Consider the following 22128-nt stretch of genomic DNA (forward strand, 5'->3'; position numbering starts at 1 on the left):
TGATTCTCCTGCCTCAGCCTCCCCAGTATTTGGGATTATAGGTGTGTGCCACCATGCCTGGCAAATTTTTGTGTGTTTGTTTTTGTTTTTGTTTTTGAGAAGGAGTCTCGCTGTCGCCCAGGCTGGAGTGCAGTGGCATGATCTCGGCTCACTGCAGGCTCCACCCCCTGGGGTTCACGCCATTCTCCTGACTCAGCCTCCTGCATAGCTGGGACTACAGGCACCCGCCACCTCACCTGGCTAACGTAGAGATGTAGAAACATAGAGACGGCATTTCACCGTGTTAGCCAGGATGGTCTCCATCTCCTGACCTCATGATCTGCCTGCCTCGGCCTCCCAAAGTGCTGGGATTACAGGCGTGAGCCACTGCGCCCGGCCTTGCAAATTTTTGTATTTTTAGTAGAGACAGGGTTTCTCCATGTTGGGTAGGCTGGTCTTGAACTTTCGACCTCAAGTGATCCACCTGCCTTGACCTCCCAAAGTGTTGGGATTACAGACGTGAGCCACCATGCCCAGCCAGCAGCACTTTTTGTAATAGTCAAAATCAAACCAACAAACTAAATGCTCAATTAACAGTAGCATGGACAAATAAATTGTGGTACATCAAGCAATGGAATAGTATACAACAATGAGAAGGAACAAACTACATGCAAAAGCATGGCTACATTTCACAAACCTAAATTGAGTGGGAGAAGTCATTCACAAAGGTCCTAATGTACTATCCATTTACATAAAGTTTACTGCAGGCAAGACTAACCTATCAATTAGAAGTCAGGATATGGACTTAGGGGGTGTGCCTAGTGACTAAGAGCAAATATGAGGCTGGCTTTTGGGGAGCTAGTGACATTCTGTGTCTTGATCTGACTGAGAATTATATGGATATGTTCAGTTTGTGAAAATTCATTGAGCTGTACACTTACGATATCTGTGCCATTAAAAAATATAGTTTCACACTCAAAAGCTACTATATTAGGGTGCTAGCTGATTTTATGCCTTCAACTTGCTTAATGTTTTCATTTATATACAATAGAGTTTTACACCACGTCAGTCAAGCAATCTACTGCAAAATAATTTCCAGTAAAATCTTAATAAATTTATACAAAGTATTAATTTAGCATTAATTTTCCAACTTTGAAAGTCAATGAACCATAAATCTGTAAACAAATTGGTGAAGTGAAAGACATAAATGACAACAAAAATTAGTCACTGTGTTGTGTATGTGCTTTTTCGATGGCTATATGGGGAAAATATATGGGAAAAGCCTTCTTAAAATTTTAAATTAGCGACATAAAAATAACGTAATGCACAAAGAAATAGACTATCTCAACAAAACTGTGAAGAAAACTACCCTGGAATCTAGTTGATAATCTTGACATACTGGCATCACAATTGGGTTTCCCTGCAAGGGAAAGCATCGTCACACTCTTGTGCTTCCAAAAATGTTGGAGGCAAATCTATGTAACACAGTCTATTTAATTCTTAGAATATCATGTTTCTGTTTATATGCATATGTTTGAATATCTTTACTATTTTAAAAGCCCACATTGCAGGCATCATCTTGGCAATATAATAGTTTAGGCCCCCAGTGGACATTTGTATGTCCTTGACTATGTGTTTTATAAGTGATTGCCCAGCCTAAGTTTGACCACCTGCAGTGAGGGGAATGCACCACCTCCCAATACATCATGGCCTATTCTGTTCTAGCCTTGGCTGGTTACTTACAGATTATGGTGATTCTTGTAGTTCAGTCTCGTTTTGGTCAGAGAAAAACTTTTTTCTAAGACTATATTTACTAGACCCATTGCAGCTCCATCTCAATGGCATCAACTGAGCACCAGAGACCAGATAAGAGAGTGGCTAAGTTGGTAAAGATGCCATCATCAGTGCTTGGAGAAAAACGTAAGTTCTTCATGTTGACACACTTAATTGATAGTTGCTGATATGGTTTGGCTCTGTGTCCCAACCCAAATCTCATCTTGAATTGTAATCCCCAGGTGTTGAGGGAAGGACCTGGTAGGAGGTGACTGGATCATGGGGGTGGTTTCCCCCATGCTGTTCTCGTGATAGGGAGTGAGTTTTCCCAAGAACTGATGGTTTTATAAGGCACTCTTCGCCCTTCGCTTCCTCTCTCCTGCCACAATGTAAGATGTGCCTGCTTTCCCTTCTGCCATGATTGTAAGTTTCATGAGGCCTCCCAGGCCATACAGAACTGTGGGTCAATTAAACCTCCTTCCTTTATAGATTAACCAGTCTTGGATATTTCTTTATAGCAGTGTGAAAATGGACTAACACAGTTGCTGTCTTCATTAGGTACTGTTAGTGTAAAAAAAATCAGTCTTTATTTGGAAAATTATGTCATAAGGCTGTACAGTCACATTAAGAGTTCTGTGATTCGATTGAGTGGATTAGTTAGGTTCAGTTCATGTGACCACCATTGACCCAGAGGCCAGAGGAATGGGATGCATTAGGCCTAGTCACGTGTTATAACTCTAGGACCAGTGGTAGTATCCCATCAGATTGTGTTGACTGTGAGAGGGTGAGCAGTGGATCCCAAAGGAAAATCAGGGCTGTGACCAGATCACTGGGAATGTGGTACAGACTATGCAGGTCACCATTCACATAGTCTGCAATGTGATTGGCATCCCTTGGAGTTGTGCGGTGCACAACCTGTGCACCTGTATGCAGGAACTCTTGGTGTGACTCAGAAAAGGAATAATAAATGCTTTAGAGGCAAATTACAAACGTCCACTATTCTGACTGGCTACATTTGCTTATCTAGTTGTTCCCAAAAGGCTTAAGACAATATTTATGATCCCCACTCTTATTTATTTATCAGGTCTATTTCTGTGTCCTGTCTCTGCAACAGTAGTTTTCGATTCTTTTTTTCCTGCTACAATATACATAAAGAATGATTTTTATGTAAGTTTGTACTTAGGATAGGTATAATCCTAAAGTGTGTTCTGGATCTAATCCTTTGTCACTAACTCAAGAAAGCAAATATGTGGAGCTGGGCACCATGGCTCACACCTGTAATCCCAGCACTTTGGGAGGTCGAGGCAGGCAGATCACCTGAGATCAGGAGTTCGAGACCAGCCTGGCCAACATGGTGAAATGCCGTCTCTACTAAAATTACAAAAATTAGCCGGGCATGGTGGCACATGCCTGTAATCCTAGCTATTCAAGAGGCTGAGGCAGGAGTATTGCTTGAGCCTGGGAAGTGGAGGTTGCAGTGAGCCGAGATCGCACCACTGCACTCCAGACAGGGTACAGAGTGAGACTCCATCTCCAAAAAAAAAGAAAGAAAGAGAGAGAGAGAGAAAGAAAGAGAGAAAGAAAGAAATGAGGGAAGGAAGGAAGGAAAGAGAGAAAGAAAGAAAGAAAGAAAGGAAGGAAGAAAGGAAGGAAGGAAAGAAAGAAAGGAAAGAGAGAGAGAGAAAGAAAGAAAAGGAAGGAAGGAAAGAAAGGAAAGAGAAAGAGAAAGAAAGAAAGGAAAGAAAGAAGAAAAAAGAAAGAAAGAAAGAGAGAGAGAGAGAGAAAGGTGCTATGGTGGCTCACACCTGCAATCCCAGCACTTTGGGAGGCTGAGACAGGAGGTTTTGGCTGCAGTGAACCAAGATCATGCCACTGTACTTCAGCATGGGCAACTGAGTGAGACCTGTCTAAAAAATAATAATAATAATAATAAATGTAGGAGTGTAAATTAGATCAACCATTGTTGGAAGACAGTGTGATGATTCCTCAAAGACCTAAAAACGGAAATACTATTTGACTCGGCAATCCTATTATTAGGTGTATACCCCCCAAAAATATAAATAATTCCATTATAAAGACACGTGTATGCATATGTTCATTGCAGCACTATTCGCAATAACAAAGACATGGAATCAACCTAAATGCCCCTCAGTAATAGACTGGATAAAGAATATGTGGTACATATATACCTTGGAATACCATGCAGCCATAAAAAAAGACTGAGATCGGCTGGGTGCGGTGGCTCATGCCTGTAATCCCAGAACTTTGGGAGGCCGAGGCAGATGGATCACCTGAGGTCAAGAGTTCAAGACCAGCCTGGTCAACAAGGCGAAACCCAGTCTCTATTAAAAATACAAAAATTAGCTGGGTGTGGTGGCAGGCACATGTAATCCCAGCTACTCAGGAGGCCAAGGCAGGAGAATCACTTGAACCCAGAGGCAGAGGTTGCAGTGAGCAGAGATCATACCATTGCACTCCAGTATGGGCCACAGAGCAACACTCCATCTCAAAAAAAAAAAAAAAGAAAAGAAAAAAAAAAAAAACCACTAAAAATATTTTTATTAAAATCAGGCATGCAATAAAATTTTTAATTTCATTGTGATATGATATTATATGCATTGGTTCTTACCAATGCAATGATAACATAAATATTATCAGTTATAAAATTATGACACATTCATAAATAAAATATTTTGTAGACACTGGAATGATGTTTCTAAAAATTTTGAAAGAGATAAGGAATTTTTCTAATACTATTGTGAATGAAAATTTAGGATCCATGCTCAAAGTTGACATCACCAGGAATGGGACAAATGGACATAACGTGCCTCCTAACGGGACACATTAAGTAGAACATGACATCACTTCTATGGTTTTTTTGCCAGAAAAGCATATAACTTGACCCTAATCTTGAGGAAACATCAGGCAACTTCAAATTAAGGGACATTCTACAAAATAACTGGTCTTTATTCTTCCAAAATGTCAACATCAAGACACCCCAAGAAAGACTGAAAATTAAGAAGACATAACCAAACACAAAATATGATTCGGGATTTTCTTTTTTTACAAAGGGCATTGTTGGGAGAATTGGTGAAACATGAACAAGATTAGATAATAGTTTTGTATCGATATTAATTTCTTGATTTTGATCATTGTACTGTGGTGACTGCAACAGAATTCCTTGTTTTTAGGAAATACACAGTGAAGGACTGAGGTGTAAAGGGGCATTGTATCTCTGAGTTAGTCTGAAAAGGTTCAGAAAGAGGGAGAGGAGAGAAAGCAAGTGTGATTGAATGTTCACATCTGGGAAATCTGGATGAGGGTTAGAGAGGAGTCCTTTGTACCATTTTCACAACTTTTCTATAAGTCTGAAATTAAGTAAAAAGAAATACTTTAAAGAAGAAAATGTGCAATATTTATTTAAAATATATATGATGAATATAAAACACTGGGAAGAGGTTAGGTGTGGTGGCTCACACCTGTAATCCCAGCACTTTGGGAGGCTGAGGCGGGTGGATCACCTGAGGTCAGGAGTTTGAGACCAGCCTGGCCAACATGGTGAAACCCCGTCTTTATTACAAATACAAAAAATTAGCCGGTGGTGCATGCCTGTAATCCCAGCTACTTAGGAGGCTGGGGCAGGAGAATTGCTTGAATGCAGGAGGCAGAGGTTGCGGTGAGCCGAGAATCACGCCATTGCACTTCAGCGTGGGCAACAAGAGTGAAACTCCATCTCAAAAAAATAAAAAATGAAACAAAATACAAAAATTAGCTGGGCATGGTGGTGGGCGCCTGTAATCCCAGCTACTCAGGAGGCTGAGACAGAAGAATCACTTGAACTCAGGAGGCGGAGGTTGCAGTGAGCCAAGATCACGCCACTGCACTCCAGCCTGGACAACAGAGCGAGACTCTGTCTCAAAATAAATAAATACAAAAAAAAAAAAAAAAAAAAAAGACTGTGAAGAAATGTACCAGACTGCTATTTCTTAGCTGAAAAATTGTGAATGGTTTTTGGTATACTGTATTCTCTCTATTAACTGTATATATATAATATTTATGATTTTTAAGCACACCCATTTTTGCTAGCATTTTAATGTATATAAATAGGACAAATTGTTTTTTCTTCCTTAACCTCTTTGACTCTTTGATATTTTCAAGGTTGATAGCAATGTAATGATTAAATAATTTTTTTTATCTGAAACTGACTTGTAAATGATTGCCCACTTGCCTGCATCATGTAAGTGGAATGAATAATGGAGAATTCTGATTTTACTCCACGCATCCTGTAGCTTTATTGGAAAGGCTAGATTTGTAGATTAGTAATTTCATATTTCCATATAAAAGAGCAACTTAAATTATAATGTATAATATCACAGTAATTCAGTGTAGTATACCTTTAAGTGAAGGAAAGTACTAGATGTAGAGAACTATTTTTCAAACTGTTGCCCGGCCAATAGTTTGATCTCTAAATGGGTGTATTCCACTTTATGCCTCTTAAATTTAGGCCAGGTGCGGTGGCTCACGCCTGTAATCCCAGCACTTTGGGAGGCCGAGGCAGGTGGATCACCTGAGGTCAGAAGTTCAAGACCAGCCTGGACAACATGGTGAAACCCCCGTCTCTATTAAAAATACAAAAATTAGCCGGGTGTGGTGGTGGGCACCTGTAATACCAGCTACTCAGGAGGCTGAGGCAGGAGAATTGCTTCAGCCTGGGAGGCAGAGGTTGCAGTGAGCCAAGATTGTGCCATTGCACTCCAGCCTGGGAGACAAGAGCATACCTCCATCTCAAAACAAAAACAAAACAAAACAAAAGTTTAAATTAACAACTGTGCAGGTTTTATATTTTTTTCAATAAAACTATAAAATTCTAGTGCAGAAGTCATCAACTCAGCCCCATGCCTCCAGGCAGAACCATGATTAAGTTATCCTAGACAGGTAATTGTCCATTCCAGTGAGTCTATAACAAGCTCAGTAATCCATTCCTGTAATATTTTTTCATCAGAAACTTCTTTATTTGGTCTAATTCAAGTATTTTCCTTTCAGTTTAATTTAATTTCATCTGACTTTGTTACATACAGGAATTTATTCTACTGTAGAAAATTATGCAATAAATGTCCTTGTGCCGTCATTTCATTTTACTCATGATCATCCTGATAAGAAAACATGGCTTCATTACGTCGTCAGCATTAATATTATTTGTACATATTAACTGTATTTTCTTTCTTTTATGTTATGAGAGTATAATGATTTACTATTACATTGCTCACTTTATTGATAACTGCATATGGCACAGTATTTTGACAAGGCAAAAATGATCTTCATGCATTTATCTATAACCTCTGACTATACAATGGTATAGTAATTTCAGCTCATATAGATGACTTATGTTGAGTTAAATTATTAAAGAATGTTGAAATGTAGCAGCCAAAAAACATATGAAAAAATGTTCAACATCACTAATCATTAAAGAAACAAATCAAAAGCACAATGAGATACCATCTCATACCAGTCAGAACGGCTATTATTATTATTATTAATTTTTTTTTTGAGACAGGGTCTTGCTTTATCACCCAGGCTGGAGTATGGTGGTGTGAACATGGCTCACTGCAACCTCGACCTCCTGGGCTCCAGTGATCCTCCTATGTCAGCTGCTCGTAGCTGGGACTTACAGGCATGTGATACCATGCCCGGCTAATTTTTGTATTTTTTAGAGATGAGGTCTTGCCATGTTGCCCAGGCTGGTCTTGAACCCCTGAGCTCAAGCCATCCACCCACCTCGGCCTCCCAAATTCCTGGGATTACAGGCATGAGCCAACATGCTTATCCCAGAATGGCTATTACTAAAAAGTCAAAAAATAACAAATGCTGGCAGGCAGGGCACGGTTGCTCACACCTGTAATCCTAGCACTTTGGGAGGCCGGGGTGGGCAGATTGCCTGGGTTCAGGAGTTCGAGACCAACCTGGACAAGATGGTGAAATGCCGTCTCTACTAAAATACAAAACATTAGCCGGGCATGGTGGCGTATGTCTGTAGTCCCAGCTACTCAGGAGGCTGAGGCAGGAGAATTGCTTGAACTGGGGTGGCAGAGGTTGCAGTGAGCTGAGATTGCACCACTGCACTTTAGCCTCAGTGACAGAGTGAGACTCAGTGTCAAAAAAAAAAAAAGATGCTGGCAAGGCTGTGGCGAAAAGGGAATGCTTATACACTGTTGGTGGGAATGTAAATTAGTTCAACCTCTGTGGAAAGCAGTTTGAAGATTTCTCAAAGAACTTAAAACAGAGCTACCATTTGACTCAGCAATACCATTGGTAGATACATACCTAAAGGAAAATAAATCATTCCACCAAAAAGACACATGTGCTTCTATGTTCACTGCAGCACTATTCACAATATCAAAGACATGGACTCAACCTAGGTGCCCATCTATGATAGATTAGATAAAGAACATGTGGTACGTATACTCCATTCACTACTACACAGCCATAAAAAAGAATGAAATCATGTCCTTTCCAGCAGCATGGATGCAGCTGGAGGTCATCATCCTAAGACAATCGAGGCAGGAGCAAAAAACCAAATACCACATGCTCTCACTTATAAGTGGAAGCTAAACATTGGATACACATGGACATAAAGATGGGAACAATAGGCCAGGCGGTGGCTCACACTTGTAATCCCAACATTTTGGGAGGCCGAGGTGGTCAGATCACCTGAGGTCAAGAGTTCAAGACCAGCCTGGCCAACATGGTGAAACCCCGTCTCTACTAAAAATACAAAAATTAGCCAGGGGTGGTGATGTGTGCCTGTAGCCCCAGCTACTCGGGAGGCTGAGGCACGAGAATCGCTTGAACCAGGGAGGTGGAAGTTGCAGTGAGCTGAGATCGCACCACTGCACTCCAGCCTGGATGAAGAGAGAGACTCTGTCTCAAATAAATAAACACATTAAATAAATAAATAAATGAGAACAATAGACACTGGAGACTGTTGGGTGGTGGGAGGAAGCAGGGCAGGAGCTGAAAAACTACCTATTGGATACTATGTTCATTATCTGGGTGATGGGATCAATCATACCCCAAACCTCAGCATCACGCAATATACCAAGGTAACCTGCATATGTTCCCCTGGTGTTCAAAATAAAAGTTGAAAAAAAAAAGAATGTTGAAATGTATGTAGACCAGAGCATATGATAATCCACGGTTGTCTCCGTGATTTCGAGTGACCTGTCATTTTACTGGTGTTTAATTGTTGTTTGTACCTGGCAAAGTATTTAGGACTCAGTGTAGAAATGAGCATGAATAATACTCTGGTCACTGTGCGTCTCTCATTCATAAAATGCCCCTTAAAGGGAGGGCACGATGGCTCATGCCTGTAATCCTAGCACTTTGGGAGGCCGAGGTGGGCAGATCACTTGAGGCCAGGAGTTTGAGACCAGCTCAGACAACGTGGCCAGACCCCGTCTATACTAAAAATACAAAAATTAGCTGGGCGTGGTGGTGGGTGCCTGTGATCCTAGCTACTTGGGAGGCTGAGGCAGGAGAATCACTTGAACCTGGAAGGCAGAGGTTGCAGTGAGCTGAGATTGCATCACTGCACTCCAGCCTGGGTGATAGTGAGACTTTGTCTCAAAAAATATAGAAATTTAAAAAATTAAATAAATAAAATACGCCTTAAAAGTGAGGCAGTCTAGTCTCTTATCTGTCTGGACATCATGCTGCCCCGCATTCTCCTTCCCTGCCACGCTGAACCACGTGTAGCGCCAAAAACCTGAATATTTCATGTCAGCAAGGATGGGTTCTCATCAAAGCAGTCCTGTCAGAGAGACGGGGAAATATGCAAGGTGATAGGCACGTAAGTATGGACAATGGGAGTGTCGAGAGAGGAGACTAAAAGTGCCACGTAGTGAAGGGCCTTGAATTTCGCACAAGAGAGTTCAGATTGAATCCTTAAGAATTAATGGAAGCATTATGAAGGGAGACTAAAGCAGCATTGTGCAGATTTAGATTTTAGGAAGAGCTCTCTACAGGCGAGTAGTGGAATGAGAGGGGTGGGGTGGGGAAGAATGAATGGCAAAGGCTTGATTTAAGACAATGAAGTGAAAGGGGTGGAAATGTGAATTACCAAAGGATAGAATAAAGAGGATTTCCCAGCACTTTGGGAGGCCAGGGTGGGCGGATCATTAGGTCAGGAGATCAAGACCATCCTGGCTAACATGGAGAAACCCCATCTCTACTAAAAATACAAAAAATTGGCCGGGCGTGGTGGCAGGCGCCTGTGGTCCCAGCTACTGGGGAGGCTGAGGCAGGGGAATGGCATGAACTCGGGAGGCGGAGCTTGCAGTGAGTCAAGATTGCACCACTGCACTCCAGCCTGGGCGACAGAGTGAGACTCCGTCTCAAAAAAAAAAAAAAGAAAGAGGATTGGGTGGTTGATTGAACATGGAAGGAGAAGGAAAAAAACAAGATAAGGATGAGTTCCTGTTTCTTTTCTTTTCTTTCTTTTTTTTTTTTTTGTTTGAGACCAGGTCTTGCTCTGTTATCCAGGCTGAAGTGAGTGCAGTGGCGCGATCATAGTTCACTGCAGCCTTGAACTCCTGGGCTCAAGGGATTCCCCCCACCATGGCCTCCAATAATGTTGGGATTACAGGTGTGAGCCACCACACCCAGCCCCAGTTTCTGATTTACACCTTGGGGTGCATTGTGATCCCAGAGACTGCTCCATTATACTGCCTCTCTAAGAGTCATTCTATTTAGGGTGTTCTCATTGAATCAGACATGATTCTTGGTTGGAAGTAACAGAAGCCATATCTGGCTATCTTAAGAAGTATTTATGAAAGGTCTGTGAGAGAGTGCTAGTTGTTATTTAATTTATATTCTTTCCTTTTTACTCAGGAAAGAGTAGAAAGCTTCCAGTAAGAACCCTTGGCACATAAGACCACTTTCCCTAGCCTCCCTTGCAGCTAGGCAACTAAGTTCTGGCCAGTGGGATATAAACAGAAGTAATGTGTGCAACTTCCTACACTTATCCTTTTTTTTTTTTTTTTTTGAGACAGGGTCTCACTCCATCATCCAGGCTGGAGTGCAGAGGCACAGTCTCAGCTGACTGCAATCTCTGCCCCACCCTGGATCTCAAGCGATCCTCACACCTCAGCCTCCTAAGTAGCTGGGACTACAAGGGCATGCTACCATGCCTGGCTTTTTTTTTTTTTTTTTTTGAGATAGAGTCTCATTCTGTCACCCAGGCTGGAGTGCCGTGGTGTGATCTTGGCTCACTGCAACCTCTGCCTCCCAGGTTTGAGTGATTCTCCTGCCTTAGCCTTCCAAGTAGCTGGGATTACAGGTGTGTGCCACCACACCTGGCTAATTTTTGTATTTTTAGTAGAGACGGGGTTTCACCATGTTAGCTAGGATGGTCTCGATCTCCTGACCTCGTGATCCGCTCGCCTCGGCCTCCCAAAGGGCTGGGATTACAAGCGTGAGCCACCACGCCCGGCAGATTTTTGGTATCTTAACTAGTTTTGGATCTCTTCCACTAAAGGGATTGCTTGTTGAACGTTGTTAAGAATGTAAGTACTGAAGGCAAACTGCCTGGGTTTAATTTTGTTCTGTCCCTTGCACCCTGCCTGGCTTCAAATCCTAGCTCTGCTTAAGTTCTTTTAAGGGGATGATCTTTGAGCAAATGTCTTAGCAAGTGTCTTAGCTTCTGTTTTCCCAAGTAAATGGACACAATAGTTGCTACCTTGTGAAAGATTCATGTAATTGACCAGCATTTACCAAGTAGCATCAGTGTTCAGTTTCAGTCATTGGTGATCTGCAGTTGGACTGTGAGGGAGTGTTGGGGTGGGGGGTGGTGTGTGTGTGTAGCACTTAATTGCATGCAGAAAGGAAAAGATACTTTTGATAACGGAGAGGCAGCTTTTCTCTGCTTTTGTGTCAAAAGGGAAGAAGGGAGTTTGGAGAGGGAAACGAATTCTGTTCAATATTAAGCTTTCTTCCTCAAAATCAGAGGTACATAGAATGTGTAATAATTTACAGAATTTCTAGACTGAAACTATCTGATTTTTTAAAATTATTTTTATTTTTTCAGGTTGAGACTGAACTAAAGCTAATCTGTGATGACTTTCTGGATGTACTGGACAAACACCTCATTCCAGCAGCTACCACTGGCAAGTCCAAGGTTTTCTACTATGAAATGTAAGTTCTATACTAACAATTAACAAGTGTACTTCAATAATTTTAAACACTCTCAGGAATAAATGGCTTTGTTTCTTTTTTTTTGACATTTCATATTATTTTCCTTATTAAATATAATAAAAAATCCCACAGAAATTAACTGAGGAGCCTCTAAATATCAACAAAACTATCCCTTGATAGACTAGAATTAAACAAGCAAGTGGTTCCAAGAAATGGCACAAGTGTATTAATCATAAAATAAAATTTCTACATGGAACATTCAGCTAGCACTGTAAAATGTGTGGCCGTTTGGGGGAGGGGAATGAGATAGGTCCCATGAAAGCAAAAGAATATAAATAAGTAAAGCAAAAGCTAATGCATTTTTATAATAGCCTGACCATCTTTTTATTCCAACATTAACTATCCTTCTAACATTAAACAATTATTTGTAAATAAAAGTTGGAAACCTACATAGAAGAAAGTTATGATTCTAAAAAGGCCAACTTACATTTTCCTTTCTAGTATAGAACCTACATTTCATAATAGAAAATCTTGGACTTGCCAGTGGTAGCTGCTGGAATTAGATGTTTGTCCAATGCATCCAGAACGTCACCACAGATTAACTTTAGCTCAGTCTCAACCTGAAAAAATAAAAATACATTTAGAAAAATCAGATTGTTTCAATCTAGAAATTCTGTAAATTAATTACACATTCTATCTACATCTGGTTTTGTGGAAGAGAGCTTAGTATTACAGAGAATTCGTTTCCCTCTCCAAACTCCCTTCTTCCCTTTTGACACAAAAGCAGAGAAAAGCTGCCTCTCAGCTATCAAAAGTATCTTTTCCTTCCTGCATGCAATTAAATGCTAGACACACACCACCCCCCACCCCAGCACCGCCTCACAGTCCAACTGCAGAATCACCAATGACTAAAACTAAAACACTGATGCTACTTGGTAAATGCTGGTCAATTACATGAATATTTCACAAGATAGCAACTATTGTGTCCGTTTACTTGGGAAAACAGAAGCTAAGACATTTGCTCAAAGATCATCCTCTTAAAAGAACTTAATAAGCAGAGCTAGGATTTGAAGCCAGGCAGGGTGCAAGGGACAGCACAAAATTCAAACCCAGGCAGTTTGCCTTCAGTACTTATATTCCTAACAACGCTCCTCACAGTCCCAGGGTCCCAGGACTTTCCCCAGCTCTGTCCTCACTGCTCCCCCACTGCCAGCCAGACGCTATTTGTGAAGCCACCTTGGTGGAGTCTTTGGCCAGGTTGGACGGCTCCAGAGGAAATGTTCTATTGGTGCCCACACCTTTGCCCAGGCGCCACAATTCCTGTCTGGCCTCCCTTGCCCCAAAACAGCCCCTGATTCTCTGCTCTGCTGCCCACTGAAAGACCACTCTGGCACTGGTGGGCCACAGGAGACTCCAACTTCAGCTGGGGAGAGGCAGGGCTGAAGAAGGGCAGGCTTCAGCAGGCTCCTTCCACCCAAAGGTTGGCTGCTGCCCAAGTGAGATTCTGCCCACATCTCCACGCCCGCGCCCTTTCCTGTGGCCCACATTGAGGTGTGAAGGTCTCCAGTAACCAGACTCTCCTCTACCTTGTGGGCCCCCACCCAAACCTCCTGGCTGAAGCCCCTGTAACAGGGTGATTTTTCCAGTCCCAAAGTAGGGATTCTGCTCTGATCCAAGGTAGCCCCACCTGGCCAGACACTGAGCACCCCAGGGGAGAAAGGAATGAGTGAGGATGCAGACAGGAGATGGGTCTAGTGACAGGGGAGGGCAAGGGGCAGTTAGCAGTCTGGAGACAGTGAGTCATGCCAGTCTTCTCTGTGGAGAGACACCTGGGGTCTTGTGCCAAGGATTGACAATAGTGGTTTTGCCTTTGCCCCTTCATGGAGCCCATGGGCACGATGCTTGCATCCTGGGGGAGCCCTTGGTCCCATGCCTACTGAGCTGCAATGGACTTGAGAATGCAGTGAATTGTGTCTGTGTGGATTGGGCAGGGCCATCCACCAGGGCCTCTATGGGGCATGGAGAATGTCTTCCTCAGGCATTTGCTTCCCCTCGCTCCCCAGTCCCCCACTCCCCCTTAGCACACATGCACAGCCCCCACCAGGAACAGGGTCTCTTTGTGGGCCTGATCTGCCCAGCTCCTCTGGAAGGCTCCTCAATAAACAAACCTTCCTTTATGGGGTGGTAGGTTTACTGGAGACGGGAAAAACAGCAGAGGAGGGGTGGAAGGCCCAACAGGAAGAGGTGGCTGCTGCTCACAGTTGGGGGTTTGGGAGCACTGGAGATGGCCCTAGGGGGCCATTTGTGGGGCCAGGGCAGCCCCACTCCTTTTATATGTAAGAATCCTAGGAGGGCAGTGGCCGAGACTGGCAGCAGACAGGGATGAGGGTAAGGATGTGACAAGGTGAGGAAGGGAGGTGGCAGAGCTCCTCACCTTGGAGATAGCCAGAGGGACAGGGAACCTGGGGACAGGGGATGGTGCCAGCTGTGGCCCTGGCTCCTGGGGCCTCCAGGAAGTGAAGAAGGAAGCAGGGCAGAGCCCACAGCCAGGAACTCACCTTCTCCAGGTTGGTGTTGTCCAGCCAGAGGGTCTCCAGGTATCTGCCAAAGGACTGGAAGGCATTGTCCGGGATGCTTTTCAGGGGGTTGTGGGACAGCTTCAGCTCCTCCACCATCCGTAGCTTGCTCAGGGCAGCCGAGGGGTAGCTGGACAGCTGGTTCCTGTCCACGTGGAATTTGGCGAGGTTCTCCACGTCGTCCAGGACGCCGGGCTGCAGGGAGCTCAGCGCGTTTTCCGACAGATACAGCCAGCGCAGGTCCTTGGCTCCCTGGAAGGCACCTGCGCGCAGCTCACGGATCTTGTCGTTGTTGAGCTGCAAGATGGAGAGGTTGACCAGCGGGGACAGCAACCCCCAGGGCAGCTCAGTGACCTTGTTGTGGTCCAGGTAGAGGTAGGTCAGCTTGGTCAGGTCGTCGAAGGCGCCTCCGCGCAGCACGCGGATGTCGCTATGGGACAGGTACAGGTAGATAAGCTGCTTGAGGCCGCGGAAGGCACCGGCGGCCACCTCGCGGATCTGGCAGTGCTGCAGGTGCAACGACACGAGGTTCGGCATGGCTCGAAACGAATTGGCAGCCAGCACCGGGAAGTTGTTGCGCTGTAGGTTGAGCAGCTTGGTCTTCTCTGACACCTTGGGGATCTTCTGCAGCCCCACCTTGTCGCAGATGACGTGCTGCAGGTCGCCGTGGCAGTGGCAGTTCTGGGGGCAGGCGGCCAGCGCCGGCAGCACACCAGCCAGGAGGCCGAGGCCGAGCAAGAGCATTGGGCGGACCATGGCTGGGACGCCTGGGGCCGGGGCTGGGGGCAGCAGCGGCGGCGGGGCACGGGCAGCGGCGAGTCCTGGGCGCTCGGGTCTGCCGCCCTCTTTATACGGTGGCCCTGACCGCAGCCGGCAGCCGAGCCAGCTCCCACGTGGAGCATTGAGGCCACTGGGCTTAACTCGCTCGCGCCCAGAGATGCGCCCCCGCCCTCCACGGGGAGGGGGACGGGGCCCTTCCCCTAGCCGGCGACCGTGCATGAGGGGGTGGGACCGTGGCCCCCGAGCCCCAGCTCCAGCCCCCTGCTCTCCTATGCTGATCCTCTGCCTACCGCCTTTCCCGGGGCTTTTCTGGGAAGGGGGAATGGTTATGTCTGGAGCCCCGAGTTTACATCGGAGAGAGGGGGGCGTTCCCTGAACTTATTTGTTTGCTCGAGTTTGAGCCTCCACGCCGCACCATCCACACACGCTCGGCCGGGTGCCACGGATGCGAGGCGGGAGGAAGCGGGGCCGGACAGCCGGACGCGTCTCCCTGCGGTGGGCCAACTGGCGGCGCTTTAATGGGGCGCTTGTGCGGCGCCCGCCCAGAGTGAGAGCCGCCCTGGCGTCGGGCTCCCACTTCGGACTCGACGCGCCGAAGCTGGCCCTGGGGAGACCCGAGCTCCTTCCCCACCCTCGGGCGCGCCCCCACCCCTCTCTCCCAACCCTGCTTGCGTTTCTGTCCCTGGCGCCCCCATCCCCTTTTTCCACCGCTGAAGGCTAAGCAGAAAAGTGGGAAGTGGGGGAGAGTGGCCCACAGGAATGGCAAACACACCTGGAAACCACAGGCGCTCACCACCACACCCGGTTAATTTTTTGTATTTTTGGTAGAGGTGGGGTTTCACCGTGTTAGCCAGGATGGTCTTGATCTCCTGACCTTGTGATCTGCCCGCCTTGGCCTCCCAAAGTGCTGGGATTACAGGCATGAGCCACTGCACCCGGCCATGTCTCTTCTATATTCTACTAGCCCCCTATTGATATATATTTTGGTCATTTCCAATCTTTTGCAAATACAAACAATTCCGCAAACAATGACCGTATATATTCTTCTTTTTTTCTTTTTTCTTTTAATAAATTCTTTTCTCCTCTTTCACTATTACTCAGGATCTATATATATTCTTCTTGTATACCTGCAATTTATCAATAAGATTTATCAATTTATCAATAAGATTCCAAGAAGCAGGATTGTTGCATCAAAGGTTGATAGTTACTGCTAAATTACCCTCACTAGAGGTTGGTTCCATTGTGCATACCCACATTGGGTGAGAATGCCTATTCCCCCACAGCTGCTAGGCAGTGGTTCTTAACCTCGGCCTGAAGTTTCTCTCCTTCTGCCCTCATTTCCTTTTCTCACCCTTTCTTTTTTTCATATAGTTTTTTTTTTTTTTTTTTTTTTTTTTTTAGTGTAGCCAGTTCCTCTTTATAAACTGGCAATCCCCCAGATGCTATTGCTACATTACTGGAAAAATAAAATAAAACGACATTTTAAGAGAAATTGGGGATCCACAAACAGAATAATGGAAAAAACTTTAAACACTAGACTAAAACTGGGAAATAAGTGGATAGGCTGTCAGGATGTGACTCAGGTACTGTAAATTATACATGCTAACATGTATAATTTACATGTTACAGAAAAACTCTTAAAAACTCAAAAGCGTCAGCTGCGGTGGCTCACGCCTGTAATCCCAGCACCTTGGAAGGCTGAGGCAGGCGGATCATGAGGTCAAGAGATCAGGACCATCCTGGCCAACGTAGTGAAACCTCACCTCTACTAAAAATACAAAAATTAGCTGGGCGTGGTGGTGTGTGCCTGTAGTCCCAGCTACTCGGGAGGCTGAGACAGAAGAATAGCTTGAACCCAGGATTCGGAGGTTGCAGTGAGCTGAGATCACACCACTGCACTCCAGCCTGGTGACAGAGCGAGACTCTGTCTCAAAAAACAAAACAAAACAAAATAAAAAAATTAGCCAGGCATGGAGGCATGTGCCTGTAGTCTCAGCTACTCGGGAGGCTGAGACAGAAGACTGACTTGAACCAGGGAGGCGGAGGTTGCAGTGAGCCGAGATTGCACCACTGCACTCCAGCCTGGGCGATAGAGCAAGACACCATCTCAAAAAATAAACTCAAAAGACTCTGGCAGGGTTTTGAACTTTGAATATTAATGCAAATTAATTAAATCAAATTGTTTCCCTCTTAACATGTGACACCTTGCTGTCCATGGCAGCTGTGTTGGGGAATAGTGGACTTAAGTCATTTTGGAGTTTGGAGCACTCTGGGTGGAGTGAACATAGTGCTAGGCATTGTAAGACTTGGGGCAATTGAGGACATCAGCTCTTAGAAATTGGGACAAGGAAAACTGAGAGGTTAAGGGGGAGGAGAAATGCCAAAGATCGACCTGACCTAATTCAAAAATTTGCATTTGGTTAGCCTCCCAGAGAAAAAGAAACTCTTCCTCCTTCCTTCATAACATAGTAGTTGGTTCCCACATCTAGAATTTAAGCTAATACTCTGTACTATTTGAGCTATGCAAAAAGATCAAATGGATATTTGTAGATTAGTCTGGGGACCTAATCATCACTCATGATACATTTTTATGAAACCATAATGATGAATCCCAAACAACCTATTTATTTATTTGAGACAGAGTCTCGCTTTGTCCCCCAGGATGGGGTGCAGTGGTGCGACCTCGGCTCACTGCAACCTCTGCCTCCCAGGTTCAAGCAGTTCTCGTGCCTCAGCCTCTCAAGTAGCTGGGATTACAGGCCTGCACCACCATGCCCAGCTAATTTTTTGTGTTTTTAGTAGAGACAAGGTTTTGCTATGTTGGCCAGGCTGGTCTCAAGCTCCTGTCCTCAAGTGATCTGCCCACCTCAGCCTCCCAAAGTGCTGGGATTATAGGTGTGAGCCACCTCACTTGGTCCAAAACAACCAATTTATGTATGAACTTTTGAAACATAATCCCTTCTACAAGTTTGAAACTTTCTATTCTGAATTTAAATCTCCACTCAGTACTAGGAGTGATAAACCTCAAACAGGGTAGAAACAAAAATTAGAGCCGGGCGCGGTGTCTCATGCCTGTAATCCCAGCACTTTGGGAGCCCGAGGCGGGCAGAACATGAGGTCAGGAGTTCGAGACCAGCCTGGCCAACATAGTGAAACCCCATCTCTACTAAAAATACAAAAATTCGCCAGGTGTGGTGTGCGCCTGTTGTCCCAGACAGTCTGCACAGGAGGATGTCCCGGAAACGGTCAGAAGACAGTTCATGGAAATGTCCTCAAGTAAAATAGAAATTTGGAACTGTAAGGGTGAGAATGTTCTGCAATTGCAATACGAATGCTCATCAGAAGATGTGGGTCAACATGGAATGTAGAAAAAGGTAAATGGAGACTATTCGTTATTATTTAAGAAATTTGGGGCAGGGCATGGTGGCTCAAGCCTGTAATCCCAGCACTTTGGGAGGCCGAGGCGGGCGGATCACGGGGTCAGGAGATCGAGACCATCCTGGCTAACACGGTGAAACCCCGTCTCTACTAAAAATACAGAAAATTAGCCGGGCGTGTTGGCGGGCGCCTGTAGTCCCAGCTACTCGGGAGGCTGAGGCAGGAGAATGGTGTGAACCCGCGAGGCGGAGCTTGCAGTCAGCCGAGATCGCGTCACTGCACTCCAGCCTGGGGGACAGAGAAAGACTCCGTCTCAAATAAAAAAAAAAAAAAAAAGAAATTTGGAAAAGGAAAAGACAGCTATTATCAATATTTCAAAATTTCCTTCTGGTGGAGACAGATGACTCATTAGGTCATCTGTTTTCCCCCTCTTTCAATCATAATATCATTCAGTTTGCAAAGTGTTTACACACATGCTTTCTCATTGTTATTTGTTTCTGATCTTCACAACACCCCTGTGAAATAGGTAGAGCAAGTATTATTTTACTACTACCATCTCACAGATTAAAAAAAACAAAACACAGAGAACTTGTGGTGACCTGTCCAAAGTGAGATTTGTTTATTTTTATCTAATATGACTCATAAACACGTAAGTTATCACTTAAAGAACTGACTAGCACTATGCTGAAACTGTTCTTGTTTTTCCTTTTGAACTTGTTGACTTTATGTCTGTCTCTGCCAATGTCTGCCAACAACGTCTTCCTGATTAAACTGGAATCAGGGATTACCTCTTCTCCTATGATTTCATGTACAGTGCCTGGTACTATGGCCACTGGCCTCTGAGGTAAAGAACTATCATTTTCTCATGGACTTAAGACATGGAAGAGTAATTTAGAAAAGTCAAGTAGAATTTATAGACCTTAATTTAATAAGCAATGATATGAGACCACTAAACAGAGAACAGAAACCACACTGTCTGAATTGGATTACGTCCATTCTGGAGACGAGTGAGGTTATTTCCAGACTCCAGCTAGACTCTATCCATCTCCCATCACTTCCACTGCTGGTGTGAATCACGTCATCTCTCATCTGGACTTTTGCAATGGCCTCCTAACAGGTTACCCTCCTTCTACCCTTGCCCGCCCCAACCCATTCCCAACACAGTAGCCCAGAGATCCTTTGAAAGCAAGGCCAGGCTGGGCACAGTGGCTCATGTCTGTAATCCTAGCACTTTGGGAGGCCAAGGTGGGCGGATCACTTGAGGTCAGGAGTTTAAGACCAGCCTGGCCAGCGTGGTGAAACCCCATCTCTACCAAAAAATACAAAAATTAGCCGGGTACGATGATGGCGCGCACCTGTAGTCTCAGCTACTTGGGAGGCTGAGGCATGAGAATCATTTTAATCTGGGAGGCAGAGGTTGCAGTGAGCCGAGATTACGCCACTGCTTTCCAGCCTGGGTGACAGAGGGGGACCCTGTCTCAAAAAAAAAAAAAAAAATTGCTGAATGAATGAAATCGAGGAGTACATGAAGCTGGGTGGCTTTTCCTTCTTCCAGCTCCTCCTGCTTTCCCCAGTCCCCTCTCAGAGTAGTTGATCTAGATTCTACTAGACACACTTGCAGCAGTCATTAAGGCTAACTGTGATAGTTCATGTTCTTCCTTGGACTTTGGAGCCATCTCTTTTTAAAGAAGGAAACTGTCAACAGTTTTTATGGCCTTCATCTTTATTATTATTATGGCCTAAATAATGATAGGCCATTGCCTATCACTTTGATCCTATGTTAGTCAAAAGTCCCATGGACATTTAATCCATATCTCTTATTAGTATCTCTATCCTCATTTACTCTTGGCATTATTTTGTGCTCACACCCTAAACCTATGGACAGACAGGTTAATGGGACCACAATTGGAAGTTTACTATCAGCTAGGTAGGGTTTTGTCAGGTAAAATCAAAGGCAGGATAAAGTTTTCCCCTAAAGTTTCATGTTTTCTACTTTGTTTTATAACTTTTTTACCAGGGATGTCACAATGTAAAGTCTATCCAGTGATGGCGGCTTCATCAGAGACTTTTTCCACCACTACCCCTTCTATAACTCCTGGGAATAAAGAAGGAGAGAAAACTACAATTACTGGTAATTTTTCTAGCTTTGAAATGCCAAAGTACAGAATAAGTAGGAGTAAAATAAGAACAGAAAAGAAACATTTTTAGCCCCAACGTTAGTCTGGATCTACTGATATTTTTCTTTTTTCTTTTTTTTGAGATGGAGTCTTGCTCCGTCGCCCAGGCTGGAGTGCAGTGGCGCAATCTCGGCTCACTGCAAGCTCCGCCTCCCGGGTTCATGCCATTCTCCTGCCTCAGCCTCTCCGAGTAGCTGGGACTACAGGCGCCCGCCACCACGCCCGGCTAATTTTTTGTATTTTTAGTAGAGACGGGGTTTCATCGTGGTCTCGATCTCCTGACCTCGTGATCCGCCCGCCTCGGCCTCCCAAAGTGCTGGGATTACAAGCGTGAGTCACTGCGCCCGGCCTGATATTTTCCTTAAGGTTGAGAAGTTACTGAATGTACATTGAAAAATCATTCAATTTTTTATTTTAAAAAATTACCTTCTCTAGGCCGGGTGCTGTGGCTCACGTCTGTAATCCTAGCACTTTGGGAGGCCGAGGTGGGCAGATCACCTGAGGTCAGGAGTTCAAGACCAGCCTGACCAATATGGTGAAACCCCGTCTCTACTAAAAATACAAAAATTAGCCAGATGTGATGGCGCACGCCTGTAATCCCAGCTACATGGAGGGCTGAGGCAGGAGAATTGTTTGAACCTGGGAGGTGGAGGTTGCAGTGAGCCGAGATTGTCCACTGCACTCCAGCAGGGGCGACAGAGTGAGACTTCGTCTCAACAACAACAATAACAACAACAACAAAAATTAGCTTCTCTATAAAGAAGGTCCCAGAAATATTTGTAATTTGACACCATCAATGATCATTTATCTCCACACAAATGAGCTCACCCTGTCGCCAGAATTAGGGACAGAAAAAACTGTATTTCTATAGTAGGTAATTCTAGCCACTGTATGTATAGATGGACAATATTTAAACACTAAGCAATTATAAGAGTGATGACACCAACCAAGTGCTTTTCTTTTTCTTTTTTTTTTTTTGAGACAGGGTCTTGTGTTGCCCGGACTGGAGTGCAGTGGTGCAAACATGGCTCACTGCAGCCTTGACCTCTGGGGCTCAAGTGATCCCCCCACCTCAGCCTCCTGAGTAGCTGGGGCTACCAGTGCGTGCCACCATGTTCAGCTAATTTTTAAATTTTTGTAGAAACAGGGTCTCACCACATTGTCCAAGCTGGTCTCAGACTCCTGGGCTCAAGCGATCCTACCGCCTCAGCCTCCCAAACTGCTGGGATTACAAGGCATTGCCCACCACGCCCGTCCCCAAGAGCATATATTTGTTT

At 44.7% G+C, this 22128-nt stretch overlaps 2 protein-coding genes across 3 annotated transcripts in view; one reads left to right on the forward strand and one right to left on the reverse strand.

The window, feature by feature from the left end:
- LOC129469897 (uncharacterized) overlaps positions 1 to 15908 on the reverse strand; it is a 75505-nt gene extending 59597 nt beyond the window's left edge. The window contains 2 exon segments of the mRNA XM_063628665.1: positions 12478 to 12560; positions 14499 to 15908. Of these exon segments, the coding sequence (XP_063484735.1) occupies positions 12478 to 12560; positions 14499 to 15515 (1100 nt within the window). The 5' untranslated portion in view covers positions 15516 to 15908.
- Positions 1 to 22128, forward strand: part of C20H17orf78 (chromosome 20 C17orf78 homolog) — a 172837-nt gene that overhangs the window by 145995 nt on the left and 4714 nt on the right. Inside the window, exon 4 of one of the 2 annotated variants that reach the window (XM_055257104.2) lies at positions 20680 to 20805. The exons of the other annotated variant lie outside the window; for it this stretch is intronic. Coding sequence (XP_055113079.1) covers positions 20680 to 20805 — 126 coding nt within the window. The remainder of the gene's footprint in view (positions 1 to 20679; positions 20806 to 22128) is intronic. 2 annotated transcript variants of the gene reach the window in all.

Source organism: Symphalangus syndactylus, chromosome 20 (genome assembly GCF_028878055.3).
Source record: "Symphalangus syndactylus isolate Jambi chromosome 20, NHGRI_mSymSyn1-v2.1_pri, whole genome shotgun sequence".
In the NCBI taxonomy this organism is placed as follows: domain Eukaryota; kingdom Metazoa; phylum Chordata; class Mammalia; order Primates; family Hylobatidae; genus Symphalangus; species Symphalangus syndactylus.